The sequence below is a fragment of the Diplotaxodon limnothrissa genome, linkage group LG20 (genome assembly GCF_057381915.1).
Source record: "Diplotaxodon limnothrissa isolate DT_005_m linkage group LG20, D_limnothrissa_male_GT1.1, whole genome shotgun sequence".
Taxonomy (NCBI): Eukaryota; Metazoa; Chordata; class Actinopteri; order Cichliformes; family Cichlidae; genus Diplotaxodon; species Diplotaxodon limnothrissa.
The window spans coordinates 6,621,772-6,645,347 of NC_140615.1; the positions used below are offsets into that span (position 1 = coordinate 6,621,772).

A 23,576-nucleotide genomic window follows, 5' to 3' on the forward strand; every position below is an offset into this window, starting at 1 on the left:
AATGACAGAACCGATGAGACTCGAGTCACTGATCAAAGCGGCCCTCTGAGAATTGTAATCAAAGCTAATACCGGGTAACTTTAGTCGCAGCTTTTTGGTCCGAGGCGTCGGGGGTAGATAGTGGGAAGGAGGGGGCACATAGGATGGAGGTATTAATCTCTAGTGTCTGAACTTAAATCAAATAACAGTCTCTAACCTTCCATTATCCACCCAGACACTGCCTTCTAATGCATCTTTAAATCCTCAAACGATCAACAAAGGAAAAAAACAAGGCTCTCATTTGGGAGGAGGCTGCCAGACAAAATGTCCCCCCTAATCCTAATAAATATTGTTCTTTTTCCATTGACTTTGAAGATTGAATTAGTTCAAGTGTTGGTGTTGGAGGAAGGTGTATGATTTCAAATAACACCAGGCACAGTTTGTTGCCCCTGCTTCCAGTCACGCGTGTATTACCAAACAATGCATTAAGTTTCCCCGAGCTGATTATATTACAGAAAACCAATAAACATTCATATAAATCATGGGCGTGTAAAGTGTTAAATCAAGCCTAATAGGATTAACATCAACAGATATTGTGGCGGTCCACTGCTGAGGTTGTCAGGCCAATGGTTAAAAGCCTGTGCTGCAGCCGGCTGGACGGGATGTAAAGAACCCCTGCTCTCACATTAACCCAGGCCAGGACAAAAGACAGAGCGCCTAGCTTTGGAGCTGGGCTTCTTTTGAAAAACCAGCACAGACAAAATATTTGATCTTTCAAAGACACTAATATCTTGCAGTGACACCTGTGTTTAAATGGGTGGAGTTGTATCAATATAGGTGGGGTGCTTAAACGTTTGATCTTTTCAAGCTTTCTACAGAATACGAGTTCGAGCAGGACTGCCGGTTGGGGCTGGAGACTTTTGTGCAAACAGTTTCAGTTTTTCAGTGAGTTTTGTAATCCAGAGTGCGACCAACCTTTCTAAAGACGGCAATAAAATTAAATGGTATGGCAACCCGTGCTTAAAAAGGTGTTACTATGACGGGGTGTGCACTTTAAACCGAGAGCTGCCCTATTAGTCTGCGATTCCACCTTACCACAAAACAGCTTATCCAGATGTGTGGGTCACTCTGCCAGCCTGTAATGCTGCGCCTCCCGAATTACCAACGCCACTGCATTTTCAGCCGTCCGCAGCTAAACTCTTTTTAATGTCTCTCCAGAAAGTTGACTCTTTTGTACGGCTTAGACTCGTATTCCCAGTTATCACAGATATGAAGCCAGGAATATTAATAAAGTCAATGACTTTGGCCAGGCATGAATCAGAAGGAGGCTGTAGCTGCGATGTGTGCGTGTGTGCATGCATTTGTGTTAGAGAGAATCAGAGGCAAGATGATGTGTGGTGCTTGCAGCTGCTGTGAGAGGGATGCACATTGTGCATTCAGTAAATTATTCAGTAAATACCTCAATATAATGTACACTACATATGTCCAGGCCTGTCTCTGTCTTTAATGGCCAGCTGGTCACCAATATGGCTCCCACCAACAAAGAGTGCCCAAACAGCCGCACAATTCCATTACAGCCTGGGCGCGCTGAAGTAGTTCCAAGATCCATTCAGTAATTGTTTGTGTGAAGTTGTAGGCAAATCATAATGGGAGTCAAGGCCCTTACTCTTGAGCTGAGGCTGGCGAGAGAGACTAATGTAGTCCCCATTCAAAAGGATACATCACCTCATTGCGCCTGGCACTAGAGAAACACATGAACTTTAACAAAAGGGGGTTCGAGCAATTGGCAGCGGCGAGGCAGTCGGTCGCTATTACTCAGTGCAGAGAGGAGCGAGAGGGAGAGGAAGACAAAGAGAAAGCAGGGGGAGAAAACTCTCAGTGTAATTGCAACCCCTCTCCCCAACTGTTAACTACAACAGTCATTAACTACAATAGCAGTGTGGCTACTGCAGTCATAGCAAATTAGTTCCCTCTATTGACTGAAGAAAAGACCTGTGTTTTTTTTCTCTCCCTTTAGAGTCTCACCTTCACACTGGGAGAGGGGGAAAAAAAAAAACTTCTACTGAGAAATCCTGTCTTTGGTAGCAAACAAAACAGGGTTTGCAAGTTGGCAAATCTCCAATCAGTGATAAGTAGAGCAAGAATGGGCAGTGAAGTAGCCAGAGGAAATGTGTTTGCATAGTTGGGAGAAAATGACCATAAAAGAACATATATTTGTTAATCAGATTCAGGGCGGCACACCTTGCACGCGATCCTACACAATTGCAGCCCTCCACCTACCTTTGCCAGCCAGAAAACAATAGCATGGGTGTGACTGGATAAAATGATAACAGCCATATTTTCATCTGCACTACGTTGGTCCGTGACAGAAGCCATAAACTCAGATTCTCGATTTGTTTTCATTTGGAGATGATGGGAAAATCAAACAAAGGATGTCTGTATTTAAAATAATCAGATCGTATTTATAATCAAGTTCAGCCCCTCTTTGTCTCTCAGGCTAAAAAAAAAAAATCTACATAAACACAGGTCTCTCACTATAGAGCCTGAAAAACAAGTGAGAGACGTAAACAATTTACTAATAGATTAATAATATAAGGTTTACACCTGTTTTACAAATGAAATATGAATTTTAAAAAATTCATTAAGGCCTACCAAATAACATTTGAGACAAAGCTTACCTAAACAGTGCGACTTTCTTTTAAGAAGTGGCATTAATGTTTCATTTAATACCCTATAACCTTGCATGTTTTAGAACTCCGGAACATTTGGTTTAATTTAAAGAATCTGAAAAGGCACCTTGGAAATAAAATGCCTTTTAATTATTATCATTAACACAAAACAAACAATACGGTGTGCCAGAGCCACCTGTCTGAAATGGGGATTGGTAGCTTTGCGGTGAAAAACACACTCTAGTTTAACACTACTGCTAACGAGACCAAAGTTTCTCAGAGTGCCTCTCTCATTTACGCCTCCCTGGATTTTTAATTATACTGACGAAGAGCACGGAAAGCATCTCTCTCCCCGCTTCTTTCTCTCCCTCCACGTCTGACAGCCAGGTTGAGATTCCTCACCTGTCCAACATGGGAGCCGCACCTGTCACCATGCACTTAATCACACCAGGCCCAGCGCTGAGCCCAGACGCCACACAGTGCCACTGCGACTCGTGCACATCATGCACACAAACACAAACAGACACATACACGCGCGCACAAAATTAAAATGAACTTTATGCCCACCTATGGGGAAGAGGGTGGATGATGATGATGGTGGCGATGGAGGTTTGGATGGGGGTGAGGTTGGTGCAGGGCGGAAGGGTGGGGGAGAGATGGATGGAAGGGGGGAGTGAGACGGGATGGGTGGGGTGGAAGAAAAGTTGTCATTTCCCAACTCCTCATTAATATTCCGAGGTTAAGAGCTTTTCAGCGAAACGTAATTAATTGAGCCCGAGCCTGACAGTAAACAAGCAATTTCAAATTAAAGCGAAATGACAGCGGCGTCATTTGTTAAAAACGCGCAGGGCCCCCGATTTTGGCGACAGATAAATGAGGGAAAATGTTAAGGAGGGAGAAAGTGATGAAGATATTAATCTTCACCTGTCTGTGTCAGCGTGCCACTCATTGCCGCAATGTTGCTTTCCATCCTCTGCAGATGCTCCTTGTCCTCTCGGCTTCCCATAATGAGGGGAAGGATGTATTTCTGCAATTAAAAGCATGGCACAATATTACACTTCTCTCTAGTGGATAGGGGGAGAAAGATGAGGAAAAGACAGGGCCACCTAGACGTGGCAGTCCAGGGTCAATGGCATTGTTTTATTGGACTTGTGCGTCACTGTCTAAAGTGCATGATTAGGTGAAAAGATTTCTAGAGCGGATGATAAAATAGGTGTGTACACACGTTCGTATTGAAACCATTAGTGGGTAAGAAAATCAACAACTGTGATAACAGATTAGTCATTTTAAATATAGAGCAGAAAAGTCAAAAACCTGCTGCTTTTCTAAGCAAAAAGCTGCAAGCCCAAAAGCATATTTTCAACATTATAAAAAGAATGAAACTGTGAAAAGGACAGTAAAAGCAAGAGACCAGCCTACAGGGAAAAACATGGTGGTGAACACTGAAAATAGTCTTCCAAAACCAAAAACAATGTCACTCTGTTTATCATCTCTGCCACTAAATAAACAAAACTCTACCAAATGATATGTATATCTGACAGCCAAATGAGGATGTTTGCTGCCCAGTGAGAGGGTTACCCAGACGAGCAGTTTGTGAGCATCTCGCTCAGTCCTTTTCATGTATGTTTCATATAAAGCTAATGTCCGCACATACATTTAGGGAACCACTGAACTGCCTTAAAATTATCTGTATATCTGTGTTTGTTTATTTGCTCTTAAGGCTGAGTAACTGCCAGTTTCCAGCTCTCTGCCGGGTTTTCTCTCCAGCTCAGGTGGCAGGCAGCCACACCAGTGCAAGTAATAAACACTTTTTAGAGAAAAAGATTAAATGGGTGTCAACACGAGGTAATTAATAAGTGGGTTGCTGAGAGTGTGGTGTTTACAAGGTGCACCATAACATAAATAAAGTATGGGCACAAGCCTGGACATATGGTGCGACTGGCGCTACACTAGTGACATGACAGCAACCTGTGCCGTCCCACCAGGGAATCCCACCTCCCAGGTGATCGGTGGCTGGCCAACACTGCAGCATGTGGGAAACAGTGGACTGGTACAGTCTGTGAATGTGCATGTGCAGCTTTATGAAAAGCTCTGTAATGAAAAAGGAAATAATAGGACATAACAGCACTAAAGGAAAGCAAGTGCATCTGACATGGTCAGCAGGGCAATATGTACATACATGATACCTGCTCCCCTTCTCTCTCCTCCATACACAAAGGAGAATGGGCTGTCACCTAGTCCAAGAGCTACTGCTAAAGCTCCTGTCCTCCTTTAAAACAAGAGTAATGGCTTCCACATGCCACTCAGACTACTACTAACAACTACTATGGGATTAATGTCAGCAGGGACAAGGGGCCTCCTGAGCTCTTGTTCAAGGGCTGCTAAGCCTGATAAAAAATAAAATAAAATAAAAAGAACGGTGAATACTTTTAGACTGTAGAATGTCAAAAAAATAAATGAAAAAAGTAGTTGTGTGTGGTGTCAGCAGATGTTTTTAAAGCAAAAAAATATCTATTTGAGGGGAGGAGAAAATGTGCTCAGATGACATCATGCTTTGACGTAAAGCAGGGTAGCTTTAATAACAAGACCAAAGTGCTGTTACATAGTGCAGAGGCGTCTTCTATTCTAGCACCGTAGTTCATCATAAACTAACGCTAACCAATTTTAATGTGATATAAGGGAGAGGCAGTGCAGACAGATGTCAGGATGTGGCATATTAACAGCACAACAATTGGTCACATTAAAACAAATAAATCAGTGATGAAACAGACAAAATGAGGTTGTGTAACTTGCCTTGTAAAGCTGATAAAAACAGAATGTGATACCCCCCATAATGATGGCAAGGGCACCATAGTCCCTCCACCTGCAGCCCGTTGGACCTGGACATAGAAGAAAGATTAAACATTAAGCTTTTGACATTAATATGCATATGCACTACTTTGCATGAGAGTGCTAGTTCAACTTATTTATATAGCCCCAAATCACAGCAACAGTGTCCTCAAGGTGCTTTATACTGTTGTAAGGTAAAGATCCTATAATAATAATAATAATAATAATAATAATAATAATAATAATAATACAGAGAAAACCCCAAACGACCCCCTATGAGCAAGCACTCTTGGTGACAGTGGGAAAGAAAAACTCCCTTTTAGCAGGAAGAAACCTCGGGCAAAGCCAGACTCAGGGAGTGGCAGCCACCCGCCGTGACTGGCTGGGAGTGAGGGGAGGAAGTCGGGATACAAGACAAGACTCTTTGTGTAACTCGAGCTGCACTAAAACTTGAAATGCAGCATTAAAGGTATTGCATAATTTCTTTTAAGAATGCTGACTGACCTTTGCACGATTAAACATTTAATATAACTCAACTAGCACTTCTTTCCATTAACAACCCCTGTGGTAAGTCTAGAGCACTTGCCTGTCATTGCAAATAACACATTGTCCTTGGCGTTGTTTTAGCGGGACAGCCACAGCAGCTCTGATTAGTGGTACTACAGCTTATTCTATAGCTCCTGATTACAGCTGAGACTGTAGTGCCACTGATTTTAAAAGGGTCATTGACCTTCCAGTATCCTTTTCTCAGAATCCCATTTTCCAGTTCTTTTCCATGTAGCGCCCTCATGAAGACACGCATATACAGGAGAAACAGCCCAGAAGTGCAAAACTAAGAAAGACGTGGCATTCACAGGTCATTTTATGACCATGCTAACACAATTAGGTCAAATGAAAAACACTTTTTGTTCAGTAATCAAAGATTACGCAAGTTGTGTATTGGTAATCACAAGTGTGTTCACTTTTGTTGCATTTCATTTTTGCTTAAAGCTTTGTATTTTGCAAAATATTTTGGTTTTGGTAAAACAGTTGACATTTAATTGATATTGAACAGGACTGTACTCACCTCTCTTGTGTGTATGACATAATAATGAACCCTGTTTAAGCAGAACATCTGAACCATAAGGGTTAAGCCTACAGAAATAAACATGCACTCTTTATTGTGCTTTTCTATTAAAGGCTACCATTGTCTTCCAATGGTAGCCTTTCAGGTGGGGGTGACAGGGGCAGATACAGTGTTTATATATAAACCTTCAAAACTAAACAGAAAGGTAAGAGAGAGTGTATTTGTGCTTTTAGAAGTCGCTGTCTTGCTGAATGACAGATAATGTGAAAGTGTGTCATTGTGCAAGCTGTCATCTGGGTAGGCCAACTGTCTGTCAAAGTGGAAATTCCCCTCTTAAGAGGAGAAGCATTCAACTGAAAATGTCACTAAACAACAAACAAGTCTTGAGGAAATATATGAGTTTTTCTTTATTTACTCTGGTGGGGCCAAAATGAATAGGAAATTATTAGAGGCTAGGCCACTGAAGCACACCATTGATATTCTATTACAGGTCTGATTTCACCTAATGGGTTATGTGGTACATGTTTACTGGCTTGAAGTAAGTAAACCAGATTGATTTTGTGCCTTAGCACTTGTGTGATTTTTACATGCAAATAAAATGAGAGACCCGCTGTCATACAGGACTACATGGTATATTTCCAAGGTGAATGCTACTTTATTCTCCATCTCAAGGGCACATTTCATTGCTTTTGCAGCACACTGCAATGATCCTGTAACCTTTCCTATCGAAAATTTTGAATCAATCTCCAACATCCATATGGTAACCACATAAATTTAGGTCTTCGTCAACATAGCTGAGATAGACTTGTCACCTATCCCAGAATACGGCGCATCTGAAAGGCCTGGAAGTCCTTGGGATAGGTGTTTGACCCTGAACAAGCCTCACTGCATCACCAGGGGTCTTCACTTTCTCTTTTCTCCTCTTTTAGGACCTTTCATTCTTTCCCCATCTCTCCTTTTTTCTATACCACTTCTACTTGTCCTTTTTTTTTTTTTTATTTGGTCACTTAAGCTGTGGAACTGTGGTCTCCATCCCCCGTTTTTCCAATCTCCTCTCAAATTTATTGGGTTCAGTGGAGGCCTTCCTGTCCTTCTACCGTGTGGAAATAGAGATCAGAGTATCCATTACTTCGACAGAGATGGATGCGGGTCCCTGTGCACCGTCCCCATAAGAAGGACATCACAGGGAGGTAGCCCCCTCTTTTCGGCATGACCCCCCATACAAGACTCCGCGCTCTCACCTCATTATGCAGTTCCCTTATAGCCGTTTTGATATAAAACCCTCCACTATGGACAGAGAGCTGCGAGTCTTCCTAACTACATGGCCATCCCATCAACATCACATTCATTACAAAACATGAGATGCTGGGGGAGTCAAGGACAGTGTGGTAATAAATGAGGGTGGAATACATCTGGAATCATTGTCATATGGGTTAAGCATTACGCGGACTTCATTCTGCATTGGTAAATCAGTGGACAGCACTCATAACCTCCTGAGGTAATAAAGATACAGGTTGTGGTGTGGGGTCTCGCCAGGAGGAACCCCTTGAAACAGAATGGCAAGAGACTTCATAAGCTTGTGCTCATATTTCCTGTGTCTAAATCCACAGTGCAGGAAATATATGTCGTATGCTACGTATAACCGTAATACTTGTAAAGAGCGAGGTATATGAGGAGCTACAGATAATTTAAACTAAACAGGGTTAACAAAAGCAAGAGGGAAGCTCTCTAACAACACATCTGCAAAGCACAAGGATCTCTGTTCAGTCTCAAATCTTTAAGTCTCAAACTATTTCTGTAGGGCATGCATGCATTTGCAGGTGCTAAAAAAGTTGAGAAAATGATATATGTACTCACTGAGCGGTGCAGGAGGGAGCTGAGCTGCATGGAGTGGATGTGCGGGCCCTGCAGGGACCAGAGGCAGTGCTTCTGTGGAGCCAGAACGCTGGATGGCCAACTCTACCTCTTCATCTGTCAGGCCTGTAATGAAGACACACACTTATAAGGCATTCGCAAAAATGTTCCCTTAATGGGAAAAACCAAATGGCTCTTTGGCTATCATAATGTATGCTTAAATACTTCCCAAGCCCCCCACAAATCTTTCAAGTAGAATTTAGAGAAAGTATGTCAAATCTCATTCAATTTCACAAAGACTCTTTCTCAAAAATGTATTTTCATTTCATAATTCGGAAATTCCAGCGAGAGTTTTTGATTCAGGGACATCCATCAAAGGAAGAGAGTGCGGAAAGGTTCACACAGTGAAATCTGAAACTCTGCTAGCCTATTAACTGCCACCAAAGGCAAAGAAAATAAGAGTCTGTCCACTTCTCCAGTTATATTTCCCATGTGGAGATTTCATACACCCCAGACAGTGAAAATGCATTATTTTAATTTCTTCATTGTAATGTAAATGTGTTACATAATTTTGCAAATGCCAATATAATTTAATCTTCAGATCTTTTTAATGATTTTAGTGATGATTAAATTGCAAAGGGCTCCCCGATGGAGAATCAGAGGGGAGGAGGAAAAAAAATCTAATATGAACATCTCCTTTTGTGGCAAGAAAGGATTTTATTTCAGCCACCATATGCTGCCATTGCTGTGGGTCTCATCTTTTAATGAGCATCTTACTCTAAACAAAGAAAATAATTATAACTTTTGATGAAACATGCTGGGGAAAAAACAAAAAAAAAAACACATTTATAGCAGAACAAGTAAGAGAAAGCTGAAGACAAAAAACCAAAACTGGAACATATTGTAGTTCTTCGATGGAGAAAAGCACCTTATAATGAAGACGCAACACAATTTACATTAGAATATTTTATACTTCTCCAAGATTTTAGCCATTACTTCCTTCTGTAATTTCACTTACTTAATGATAGATAATCAGATTTGTAAAAGAGTCTTTTACTTAAACTATTCCCTCAGGATTTAGTTTCTCACACGCGCTGCCTAATGCTTCCTCCATCTTTTCAGAGATATTGAGAGAACGGAAAGTGTTCGTATGCAGTATTTCAAGTGACTGCTTCACGTTTTCATTAACAGAACAGTATCTGCACAGAGATATAACAGTTCTTCTACTGACCTCCAGAGTGGCCTATACGAGACAGCATACAATAACCTCCATGTGGATTGAAAGTTTTATGAGAAGTCAAATGTAAAGCAGAAAGTTTCAGTTCTGAAGGTGGACAAGATGTGATTTAAAACAAACAAAAAGGAAAAGAGAAACAAGTCCTCCCATTTGAATACCTGTTTAAGTGTTTAACTGTGAAGCAAATCTGAATTCACACTTGAGCATGTACCCGCAGGCCAAAAGAATAACAAATCCTGTGATAATCTAGCAGAAAGCTTATGCCAAGAGAGGTCCCTCCAGTCACCTATTTAAATGCTCAAAGGAATGGCCATGAAAATTGTTGAATAATTGAAGGCAAATATTGGCCAGCCTGTAGCAGAGCAGGTCCTGAGTGCCAGGAAGTGGTGAGCGCCATGCGCTGAGTTTGTGCAGTCAGACTGCACTGTCAAATAAGCAATAATGTGTCCCTGGACTCCTGTTTCATCTGACCGCAGCAGACTACATGGTGACAGACTATTGAGTGAGACATGCGATGATCTCAGTTTCACCAAATAAGACAAGATATATTAAAACAAAAGAAAAGAGACAAAAAAAAAAGGAAATTTCCCTTCACCTTGAAATTTAAGGTCTTTAAAAAGGAAACAAAAAACTACATTTAGGCTGCTGTTGAGACCAATATATGTACATGTTAATAGCTCTTCACATCTTTGATGTTGTTTACGCAGCAAATGAAAGGTTTTTGTTTTTTACCCAACATCAAAATAAAATACCTGGAAATTCCAAAAGCTGATTTCCTGTGAAATTACAGCTTGCTAAGTTGTGTTTGAGGCTCTGATCTGTTTATTGCCGTGGGGGAAGACAACAGCAAACAAAAGAGCCCTCAGATCCCAAAGAAAAAGGAACAAGGTGAAAGTGAGTTTTACATATAAAAGGAAAAGACAAAAAAGGGATTGTGAAATTTATTATGGGTTCCAAAACCTGTGGAATGACCCCTGGACCCCCATTTCAGATCGACCTGTGGGGAGATGAATTTTTTAAGACATAAATTACACCTAATGACGACACCATAAAAAACAACAATAATGGAAAGCTATTCTGTATTTCATTATACTGTATTATTTGGTGCACCTGATACACGCAGTGCCTGTTTATGAGTCACCGTATTAGCAGATGCTCTGCCAAAGCATTTGCTTTGACCTTGCCATTCTCATTGGGGCATGAAATTACGGTGCTGGCACCTCGATATTACAGCTATAAATACTGTAAACTGCATATCTGGGCTACGTTTTCTATTGTCTTTCAACATAAACCTGATCGGTATTTATTTAAAGGAAAACCCATTGCTCGTCAGGTTATTTACAGCTCTATTTTCACTGGCTCATATTCTCTGGGTATTTTTTAAGGGCAAAGAGGCAGCAGGGCGCTAGCATTAAATCTATTTCTCCAATTCTGGCACTTCTGGACTTTATGGGTCAAGACCTAGCCTGGACAGCCAATTATAAGAATTGCTTACTAAAATATTTTGTGTGGTAAAAGGTGAATGCCTTTTTCGCTGTCCTCCAAGGCCTGAACTATGAAGTTGCCCTTGAGTGAAAATTACTTACATTTTGAATATTATGGGAAAAAAAATGCAAGCCAGGGGTCATAAATAGATGGAGGTCAATGGGTTATTAAGGAGAGGTTCAAACTGTTTCCCAAGCTATACTGCCGAGGGAGATTCTACATGTCATTTGGTTCTGTTCAACAGCTTGAACATTGCCCCTAAATAATGACCATTCTCATAGAGTATTCATTTATGTATTAAAAAAGGGGACTCTGCTCTCATTTCCCTGCTTTATCGCCTTGTAGTGATGACAAAGTGGGCAAGGCCTAGGCTAGGTGGCGCCGTGGAGTAATTTATAACCACATCAATCCCTTTACCTTCCATGCAGGCCTTGGTCATTGTCATTTTTGTCCGAGAGGTGAGTCACATAACCCCACTTACAAACAGCATCCTATTAATATCTGGGATGATGAACCTTACTCTTACCTCCATAGCAGGTATGGTAATAGACCAAAAGCCAACCCTAAGAGATTTCCCCTGACCCTCCATCAGTGGCCCACTTCTCAGGGTGAAATCTCTTAGGGTTATTTATTCAACTTAATAACAACTGAGACGTTATTAAAAAATAAATAAATAAATAAAAACAGTCACGCCATCATTTATATCTCACCAACTCCGAATGCCCTGTACCCGTTTCACATGCTGAAATTACCTGTACTGCAGCAAGTATGTACACTCCCTGTGTTTACTTTCCAAAACAAATTACCTTCGGTTTGTCAAACTAGGAGCGGCTGGGTGATGTCACCTTAGGTCCCACGGTCAAAGTGACACACTGAGAACTGGAAAATGTTGTTGACTTTGTCCTGAGAATTTGATTTTTTTTGGTAATTATGTGTGTAACTGCTAATTGTCTGGGTTAAATGGTGGTGCCAAAGTGGAGGCCCAATGCTCTTTAGTTGCTGCATCTGTTAATTGAAGAAGACATAGATGGCACAATTCACTAGATGAGAGTCTAGCGCATTATATTTCACTCAAACACAATAAAATTTACTTGATCTTGGCAGTCAACGACTAAGGCAAAATTGCTTCAAGATTGCGGTATGACAGTTTAAAATGCAATTCATTTCCTCACTCCTCTGTAAAAGACAGGGAAAAAAAGCATCTCTGGGTTTAAATCTTGATTTATATTACATCAAAGTGACAAAGTTTCAATATTTCAGCCAGCTTATTCAACTTCAAGGACTCTAGAAGGGCAGCTTGAAATATTGGACTGCATAATTGCCAATTCATACCCTGAAATTGACAGTTGAAGGAAAACAGAAAATTATATTTTTCAATGAATATTGAAATAAACCACACTATTAGGCTCTCTTTGGAAAAAACAGACATGTAACCAGAGAGGCATCCTTCAGTGCAGATTAGGGCACAAATGCGCTGGGAAATAATATGCACGACTGAGATTATTGTGTAAAGATTCTGCAACATGCAATCAAAGTGGGCCCTATTTTCCCCTTCATCAGCTGTCCAGCGTAAGTACTGGCAGCAAGAGGAAACCAATTTAAATTCCACTCTACCAGGAGATGGTATTGTTTCATTTTATGTGTGCTTTGACATTTCTGGCTGTTAATATAGAGTAAAATCCAGAAGTATTTACATAAATATGACATTAAACTGTATTAGAAATTAAGACTGACACATTTGCTGTGGTGACTGTGGGAGAAGGAGGATGATGATTGAGTTTCTTTGTCAAAAGGTTGAAAGGACAATACATGCTGGGTACAGGAGCATGCAAAAGTCTGAGCACTGGCCTGCTGCCGCCTGTATAAAAGCTTATTGTGGCTCAGCAAGCAGTCACCAATGAACAAGATTACTAATCTGATTCAGTTTACCAACGAGTTTTATGGGAGGAAAATGGAAAGATTCAAAATCAAATTCTTGTCAGTATTGATGTCGATGCTTCTGAGAAGATGAACAAAGGCTAAAAGATATTTTGTACTGATACTTCATTTTATTTTGTTACTATGAATGTAACCCAGAAGTGCAATTCATACAATAATTTATGAATTAACACAAACACCGGCACGATAAAGTTATTTTGTTTAAATTCCCACAAAGAAATATTTCAATCAGGAAATGTGGTATACTGATGAAAAAGGTCTGACAGGTGATTCATCACTTAAAGTACACTTTACTTTTATTTTTAGCAGTCAGCTAAGATTAGTTCCTTACTAAGCGGCATTGCGGTGCAATATCTGGGTTTGATGCGCAGCTTAAAAAAAGCCTTTTCCTGATATAATTTCCTGTAATATGATCAACATCGATTTCTAAGACAAAAAAAATTACTGTACTTAAATAAAATCACAAAAACACAAAGCAACTGATTTAATAAAGCACGATAGTAACAGTAGAGCTTTTTTCCTGAAACAGGAGAAATCTTAAAGCTTGAGTATTGGATTTAAACAACTTCCAGGTTTACTGCTGTATGACTGTACAAGTCAAGAGTTATCCTAAGAATACTGCAGAGTGCAAACATACTTTGTGCTTAGTGTTTCATTGCCCATATCTCCCATCTCTCTCTGTGTAAGATCGATGTCCTTATGCAAATCCAGAGTTCTTGTTTAGATCTACAGCGGAACCGATTTTCCAAAATAAATCTGCATTAAAGCATCATACATATTTCATGGACTTAAAGTGCAGTAAGAGCAAACCGATTTGGATAGTGGAGCTCCGTGGAGTTTGCATCAAGGCTGAAAGTAAGAAGAAAATAAGGTGCAGCATGGCATCCTTTGACAATAATGAGGCCTTGTTACATTTCAATTAACCAACAGCAGACTGATAACATGCCTTAGTTGTTAATAATGAAAGAAAAAGACAAAAAAAATACATTTCAAATGATATCAAGAGAGCCATATGAGATGAGTGTAGTAGCAGCCGGCAACCATGGATTTGGTTTTGGGTTACCTTTCCTAGTCACAGAGCTTTTAGGCTCACTTTTCACTGTTTGGCTGAATGCAAAGTCCCTAAGCGCTGTACAAGTACAGTCCCCACACACTGAACTGTCTCACTGCAAATTTAAATAAAAACACTCCCCACAAAGTGTTTATCCAAGGTAAAAGACACACACACACTGTACATACTATTACAGCTCAGCCATAGGCTGACTGTTATAAATACATGGCATAACACTGCAGCTCTACTGCTGCATTATATTGAACTGACTTAAATGAGTTCAGAGTAAAGCTTTTTGCAACTTTTATTGCACAAACAATATTCTACTGTGTTAGAAATATCTCAATGAATTGCAAAGAAAGTGAAGAGCCAGCAAACATTCCAACCTCCCCTGCTTAGAAAACCTCCTCGTGCCGTGCCTCAAATTTACGATAACTGTTAAATTAAGTAAAAGGGTTAAAATGCTGGAAGGCAATATTGATAATTCCATTGAAAATGCAGAGGGAGTTTGTCAATATTAATTTTCCTGAACCCAAAGGAGCATCCAGACTGGTGTGTCATTTATTCACAGAGCCTGAATCATGCTCTCTGAAGCTAAATCGACCCCTATTAGGCCCCCCTGAAGGCAAAGATCCATGGCCACAACCTTTGACCCCAACAGAATGATCTTACAAAAAATAGCATATGTATCTTTGCCAACCGCATTTTGTGGATTGTAATACCACAGCCATTTTCCCCCAAATTATGTATACTGTTCACAGCTTTCAGCTTTCAGCATAAATCAAGCAAATGAGAAGTCTCTCACCTTTTTTCTTCAAGAAGGTTTTTCTGAGGGCCAAGGGACTCTGATGTACTTTTGGGTTCTGTAGAAATTGTACAGCAGTGGTAATCTGGGGAGAGACAAATGTGATTTAATCCCTCGTAATGATATAACATGAGAGGAAGAAGATAAGCTTTGCAGCAAACTGATGCTTTTCACAGCACAAACAACAGTCTAGACCTTTAAGAAAAAGGTTCATTATCAGTCCAACCCCACAGGAAAAAAAGAAAAACCTTAAATGGATTCCATTTGATAGTTGCTTTTACGCTCCCCCCACACCCAGCAGTGAGGAAAAAGACCACCTGACCACTTTCCAGCTAAATGTGGGGAATGACCAAATCAGCAGTTATAAAATTAGCCCATCAAGAGTGCTGGACAAATGGAGTATGGAGCTTAATTTGCTATTACCCTCTTAAAGACAAACTTCCATTCTTAAGTGCGGAGTGGAAGAAAATCTATACTTAATGCAGAGGTGATCATTTGTATCTAATAACTTGAGAATCCTAGGCTGAAAACTTCTGTAATTCTTCCAGTTAAAAACCTGCCATGATCAAATCACCCAGCCTGAATGTTGTAATGACTTGAAACGTTAATGCACTAGAACGTTAAATAGCATCAGAACACCAGTAGTTTTAAGTGCATTGCGTTCATCGATTCTATTATGTTTTCCTTCGAGATGCACCTTAATTTTCCACCCCAGTATGCATTTCCAAGAATTGGAGGGAGGGGAAAAAAAATCTTCCTCAAATGGCATTAAAACATAAATTTGAAGTGGGCGCCATGAAGTGGCGCCTCCTAAAATAGATAAATATGTAAGAACACAGAGAAAGGGGAAACACACTAGAGAGGAGGTTTCGATGACTTATTATCGCACCTGTGGTCCCCGTGATTCAATTGTAAAAGTCATCCCTCTAATAGGTTGAAAGGTTTTGATTACTCTTCTTTTCTCTTAGTGTTGAAAGATACAAAGTGATTGAGCGCCCTGCCAGTGGTAATTCATTTTGGGTAATGCATTGCATATGCTAAGAACCTGTTTCAATCCAAAAGAATTGCAGTTTAAACTTGTCCAAGTGGTAGGAGTGGCAGTGAAGCTGTTTAAAAAGTGAGATTTCTGTCACAAGCACACAGTACAGTAGAGAATTATAGCGCAGGCATCTTTAAGAAACTTAGCAAACGCGGATTACAAACAAACCTAAAATGAACATCTGAATAATAATAACATTTCTTCTTTATACAACCCAGTGAACCTTTCATTAAAATGCACCATTTTGACTTCATGAGATCGCTGCCACAACTGATGTACACACTAATCTACATTTTCACTGGGACAACACGGTGACCTTGATGTACACAAGGGTTACGCAAGAGGTGCGGAATTTCCTGGATCTCTATATATGCTGAGAGCTTTATTAAAGCCAGTCACCCGGAACCTTCATTGTGACAACCAGATTAAACCATTTGCATGGTGACCCCGTAACTGATGTTCTGGGCCAAAAGATACAGTCAAAACACAGAGAAAATATCCCTTTGATAAAAAAGACAAAAATCACTCTAGTGCTTGCAAGGCGCTCACTGTCCAAGTCAGTGAGCCATTACCACAAGTCACAGCATGTGGTAATGGCGGAAACTAGAGATAATAAACACACTAAAATCTAATACTCCAATATTTATTACGGTAAATAACAGAGTTATATACAGGAGGCCCGCTGAGAGGTAATGACCTAACAGGGAAAGAATATGCTGAATGAGCAGTCCTTGTTTACATTCGCTTAAAATTTCAGTAGCACAATATTGACAAGAAAATTGTATCAGCGTTAACAGGCGTAAGTGTGACATCTTAGTAAGGACCGCAGCTAGCTCAGCGGCAAACTAATGAGGCAAATGTCCATTTGGTTAAAACTGTTGTGGTAGATCTTCAGGGAGAGGAAAAATGCACTTCTTAGCAGATGACATAGATGCTTTGCACAAGTTCCATCCAGACATCTCAATCAATTATAACCACATTGCACAGATTTCAGTCTTGTTATTGACTTATGGATCACCCCAGTTATAGTGTTGGGTAGCACACAACTGGGGCTTTTAGGAGGGCGGGGGTAAGATGGATAACAGTACAAGGCGCATTTGAGTAGACAGCATAAATAACTAAAACTGAAATTAGGTGAATTTCCTTCCTTGCAGGAAACTGGTAAATGATTTTTGGTGCGAAGAACAATTAGGCTTCTTTGTAATACCTCTTGTAAAGGTTCGACTCCTAATGCACCAGAGTGCTCCATGTTAAGAGCGATAATCTTTGCAAACCAGATAACCAATAAAGTGTCAGGTAAAGCCGAAAAAGAGGTGAAAACTCAATCACAGAAAGAGATAACATTAACCAACACACTTAAAGAGAGTGAACTTGATGAACGGACAAGATTACAGAAATGTTATCGAGTTTGAATTGGACAAGAATTTGCACTGCACTTGTCTGAAAATTACAACTGCAATACCTTGAATTGTGAGAAATGAGGCTGCAATCCAATTATGTTCGAACTGCATGGATAGACGCCTGAGGGAATCCATGTAACCAGTTGTATATTTTTGCCCCAACTAGTAACGGCACTTAACCATAATATACCGTAAGACCCACCTATGGATATTTTACAGGAATTCAAGAGCAGGTGTGAGCATCTGGGAAATTCAGACTTTCGATCATCAGACACCAGTTTGTGGTATATCTTACAATTGATCATTTGGGCTGGTTTCTGTATTTGTAGCTAGTTTCAGTTTTAAAGTAACCAGAATTTTAAGCACGAGAAATTAAAAAGAAATCTGAGAAGAGAGAAAAGATTTGTGTTTTCAGTCTGAATTATTTAGGCCAACGCAAACCACTACTTATCGAGTAATTACTGTGCAATACGGTAAAAATGCAGTTTTAGGGTTGCAAACATTCTTGGAATAAACAAGAACACTTTGATAAAAGATACCATACCAGAGTTTAAAAAAAACCAAAACTCAAGATTTTCCATCCACAGTCTCGTGGTATCACATATTCTTATCTAAAACACTTCAAACAATTCAAAAAAAAAAAAGAAAAGAAAAAGACGAAAAAAAAAAAAAGAGAGTGCAACATCAACTTTTTATATTTTTGAACAGGAAATGACTGGCATGTACTGAGCAACTCTTTGCTCCTTATCTGTTCTGCAAAAATATGTACACAATTTGTCTGCAACATTGAAAAGATTTGCAGGACTTGATGGAACTAGAAGCTGGGTGGGGGTGCAATTGAGGGTCTAAAAGGAAATCATTAGCAAGTATAGAATTCGGGCTCAGTGTGAATCAATTCATTCCAAATTGCCCTGGCCTGTACATTTGTGGAGAAGTGCCCCTGATATAATAACAGACTGATAGACATGAACAAAAATTGTGTTAAGCTAGTCTCAAATTTCCCCCCCAAACACACGTTTGGAGGACCAAAAGCAGGAGAAAGTGAGAGACGGCGAAAAATGAAGCTCTATATTAATTTGGTGCTTTCATGGATGATCTGCTATCAGGGGCAGCTGTCTTAAATGACTTAACCCAATACCTTTCTGATATTCGAGCCCTGCCAGAAAGGAATTAACTTTTAATGCAATTATTGTATTTCCTTTAGTTGCCTGACTGCTTGATGTGGCCAACAGTGCTTTTTAATCTTTTTAAAAGAGCAGCTTTAAATGCCCTTCTAATTGTGACAACCTTCTTGCCTTAATGTGACCTTTAGTGGAGAAAGCAAGGCCACTTGGGAACAGCTATAGGGAATTACTGACCCTGAGAGACATCAGGAAGTGAGATGCAGAGCTGGCCATTTAGCTAACATCCACAGTTGTTCAGACACTCCAGGAGCTTCAAGGGCCCTGCTGGAGACGAATCTTTCTAACAATGACTGTACAAAAAGAACCCTTCATTTCTCACTCATTGTTGCTTGTCCCTTCATGTGCAGTGCTTTTTCAAAGAAGTTAGAACGTTACAAAATGAAATGAGAAGCAATTACCGAAACTTGTCTTCAGCATAAGCAAAATCTGATAAAGGGTTACTGGTTAAACGTGGGCATTTCTAAACTACTTTGCATCTGTTCACACGTTGCCGGGTTGGCGTTTTGTGTGTTACACTCTGAAATGTGGTCAATCTTTATTGAATTATCCTAACTTTTGAAATTTAAAGGTCAGAGTCAACATTTCAGCAGATGAAAAAGGGTCATGGAAAACTTCATTGACATTTGCGATGCAAAGGTTTAAAAATAACATGCGCTGTATCAGTGTCAGAGCCATGGGCAAGGCTACGATCATGACATCAAAAGCATATTATGCAATTTTTGTAAAAGGGGGGGTTGGTGGACGGAAATTGAACTTTTTTTTTTTCTTTTTTTTTTCAAGACCACTGCATATAGAGAACAAACTTTCCATTCAGCAGCATTTCCCTATCAAAGTTCTGACATCACAAACATGGAAAAGTTGAGTGGTTTAGTGGTGAGAAAAACCGAGGGCCGTAGTAGACTGTATTCGACAAGGCCACTGACAAAAAGGTAAAAACGCACTTAATATGATATTGTGAATAACGCTACGCTTGTCAAAGAGAAAGAAGGGGGGGGGGGGGGGGGGGAGGAAGCTGCATTGTTATTTTCGAAATACAAGCAATTTTTAGAAAAGTGTAAAACTTTCAAAACTGTGTTTAATTTGCTGGAAATGTTTCGCTTCCTTTAAACTTTAAGTTCAGAATTGTCGTCGTCCCCCCCCCCCCAAAAAAAAGAGAGAAAAAATGTTTTATTGGCTTCTTTTTTTACTGACTTGCAAAATAATTGAACTTCTTTCAAGAGCCGGTTGTACAGGGTAAAAAAAAATATCCTCATTCTGCAGAACGAGCAGAATAAGAAAGTAGCTGAAGCTGCCACGTGTTTTAACGGAACATGAAGCAACAACAAAGTCATGCGCTTTGTTTATTCTTGCGAGATCTAAACATGAAGACAAACAGGTGGCACTCGGCCAATTCAAAACTAGCCTGACAGATACGCTATAAAGCCGAATCTGACATTTCTTAATGTGCAACTGTCAGTCGTGCTGCCTGGGGTTGCCTTTGCTAAACTAGTGAGACAGATGACTGTTTAGATAAGGACATCCCCAGTGGGGCTCCGAGCGCCCCGAGAGCCCTGATGACTAAAGACGTGCGACTCTGTGAGTGACACCTCACTTTCACTTACTTTGGGCAAAAATACTGCCTAGCCCTATACATTCCTTTTAATTCAGGTAAAAGGCCCAAACCATGAGTTTGAAGCTGCTCTCAGAGATGAGGGTCATCAGAGATTAACCCATGGCACTTTAGCAGTGGGGGTGCAAGAAGCGAGTCGCAGCGAAGCACAACAAACTACTTAGCTACCACAAAACATTCCAGCCCCTTCTCAGCTGCAATCCAGTAATGGATACTTCCTCAGCTCCTCGATTGGTCAAAATGTTTTCATACAATAATTTAATTCAGAAACACATTTACAAAGCAGGAGTAATCAATTTTAATTAGTTGATTTTTTTTTTCATTCGCATAAAATTTAATGTACTGCCATCGATCTCCTTTGTTCTTTAATGCAGTGGCTCTTTCCTGTAATTCGAAGCTTTTTCTTTTTTCTTTCTTACGCAGTCAGTGATGACATTGTGTGACAAGCAGCTCAGTGTGCTTTTCAGTGACCGTTTTCAAAACATGAAAATGCTCACAACGCAACTTTATCTACGCACAGCGTAGCAAAAAGAAAATGTGGTCATAATGTGGTCTGTAAATGCGTCGAGTATGAAAAATGTTCTGTTTAGAAATGACTCCGGTCAAATATACGAGAAAAACGTTTGAAATAGAATAAAAGACACTAAACTGTCAGAAACTTTCTGATCATTTCTTGCCGATTTAAAATGTATCATTAAAATGTTTTTGAAAAATCAAAAAGATAAACAAACAAAATAAACAAAAGCAGCAAGAGTTTCATGTATGGTTTAACAACAATAAACAGTAGAGTTTACAATGAAAACTTAGATGAATGGGAAGCAATAGAAAGTGGTTTGGCTGTTATAAAAACACAAACACTCTGTAGTGTTTTTATGGAACGTTTTAAAATAGCAAATTTCATAACAAAATCTACACTGAGGTTAACACAAAATGGCTAAACATTTATATTATGCCATATTTATATGGCATATATATAAGTTCAGTTCTTCAGTAAAGAGAAATGAGAGACGCAATTTGCTACGGTAACATAAAGAAGCACAGGGTCTTTTCTTAAACCTGCCACTGCTCTGTGTGTTGTCCTTCACATCATCAGGGCCTGCCGGCCTTTCACATTCAATTAGTTGATTGAGGCAAAATGCAAGCGGCACCAGCAGCAAACAACGTGAAGCTTGTGTCCAAGCGACACACCACAGAAGTTGTGTTGTGGTGTCAGGAGAAGAGCTGCTTCCGTCACAAGCAACTTACAGTGACAAGCCTATCCTCCTCTGTTCATCCAAAACTGCTCTGCTCACTGAGGAAGCACCCACCCATGGACACAAACTCATACACACGCATCCTGCAATGCATACAACTGAAGCACTACAATAGGCAAATAAAGCCGAGAGCTGCGGCGAAGATGCAGCGAGTTGGCATCAGTTTTGTGTGCAGTCCTGCTCGCCTGCCAAATTGACTAATAAAACTAAAATAGAGAGACCAGTGACAACAGAGAGAGAGAGGTATCCTTTTATTGATCAAATTATTCCTTCTTGGGTACACTGTGCCACTGGATGAGCCTATGCTCAGAAAGACAACTAGACAGATTGTGACATTCCAGTGACATTGTAATTGTGTGTCAACCCTTTTCCAGTCAATAGGCTGAATGCACTAATCATGTGTCTTGGATCAGCAATTTCATGGTCTTCAAAGGGGACCAGGAATTGGTGGCATGACCCTGCATACAGGGTTAGACCCCTCTTTCCTCAGTGAGTTCCACAGAGAGGAGAGGGGAAGGATGGTGTAAAGGGAGACGCGCCAAGGAAGGCACAGAGCCAGGAAAGATGAACATCGCCATCTACTGGCCAGGGCTGGCAGAAGTGGCATACGAGGGGTGGGGTTGGCAGTTTACCCTTGCGGCCTGTCTTTCACTGAGACCTGTCAGAAACATTTAGACACACTTGCCAAGACAATGGGCCACACATCTACCGTAGCAGACAAGTCAGGCTGAAATAAACATCGAACCAGGGAGGAAACTTAAGCCAGCAGGCCTTCGTTTGGTTTTGGAGAAAGAGAGCAGCGGCAAGAGTCTGCTCCTGATCACACTAAGTGACAAAGAAATGTGTTGGCTAATTCTCTTTTTTTCCAGAGGCATCCAACCACCGCTAAGAGTCTAACCTCGAGAGTAGGAAAACCATAAAGAGTGGGGTGCTGACAGCAAAAAACAGAACAAAACAAACAAACAAACAAACAAAAAGCAGCAATCACCAGGGCCAGAGAAGAGAAGAAGAAGAAGTACCACTTGTATTTCTTTTTTAACTCTGAGGGGAAAAAAAGACAGCTCATTAAAAAAAAAGCAATTTAGTTTAACCTTTGTAAACCAGATAACGATAGACGATGAGCGAGTTATAAAAAGTCACCGTGATAAAGCGATAAAATGTGTAACATCTGGTTTATACATGCCCCGCCTAAACGTTATCCTTCTCTTTTGAGAAGTGCACACAGAATTTTCAGGTTTTGCAACATGGCTGCCTGGTGATCTAAACTTAAGAGACTCTCATACAGCACATAAATTTATACGATTTATGTTCCTCCTTTTGATCTCAAATCAACATCTTAACACTTTATGACTACGTGACAACCCGAGGCAGTGGTCAAAGTTTAGGCGTCGACACCCATCTTAGCTGAACATCGAGTCACGCGGTGACAGGAGAAAATACATGTTTTACCATGCGCCTCCAAAAGAAAGAGAGAGAGGAGACAACCCACAGTGAACCACTATAATGTCACACGAGGTGGCGTGTTACAGCAAAAGGGGCTGAGTTGGCAAGCAGCTCAGCAGCAGACGCACACCTGTTCTGACATTTTCTGTCGACCTTGACACAGAAAACGCACGACAATGCCACTCTCAGTATTTTAAAAGTACAGGCTGTTTGACGAAGCCCCTTCACTTCCCCTTTTTTCATCCCCATGATACCCAAAACCACTTTCCACACACTTTTGGAACCATGACGCAGCACGTACAGATGTGAGGGGGAACAGACAGGTAGCAGTGCCATTAAAAGAATGGAGAAAATCTACAAGGAGAGACAGGCGGAAAAAATAAATAAATAAAAAAAATCTGTGAGTGAGTGAAATTTGGAGACAACCGAAGGCCGCTGGGCGACTGTCAGAGTTGGCTGACTCTTTCCACAGGATTGCATGCCGCCAATACCTCGCTTAAAATCCCACAGTCCACAGTAAACACAATCTGGAAAGGACGGAAAGGCCTCAGCCTCGCCTCTATTTATTCCATTTCTAACGTCTCCTTGTCACCCTTTCTTTCGAAATTCATGACGGAGCTACAATGCATCCATCCATCTACTATTTTAATCAAAGAGAAAGCAAAGTGCTGCTGCCAGGAGAGCTGCACAGGAAAACAAATGCGATCTTCCTGTTAATCACTGCATTAACAAGAA

The 23,576-nt window shown here is 40.4% G+C and overlaps 1 protein-coding gene across 1 annotated transcript in view; it reads right to left on the reverse strand.

Moving 5' to 3' along the window:
* pex14 (peroxisomal biogenesis factor 14) overlaps positions 1–23,576 on the reverse strand; it is a 45,327-nt gene that overhangs the window by 11,587 nt on the left and 10,164 nt on the right. Inside the window, exons 3-6 of the mRNA XM_085345118.1 lie at positions 14,914–14,998; positions 8,401–8,523; positions 5,442–5,527; positions 3,573–3,675 (exon numbers count right to left, since the gene is read on the reverse strand). Coding sequence (XP_085201244.1) covers positions 3,573–3,675; positions 5,442–5,527; positions 8,401–8,523; positions 14,914–14,998 — 397 coding nt within the window. The remainder of the gene's footprint in view (positions 1–3,572; positions 3,676–5,441; positions 5,528–8,400; positions 8,524–14,913; positions 14,999–23,576) is intronic.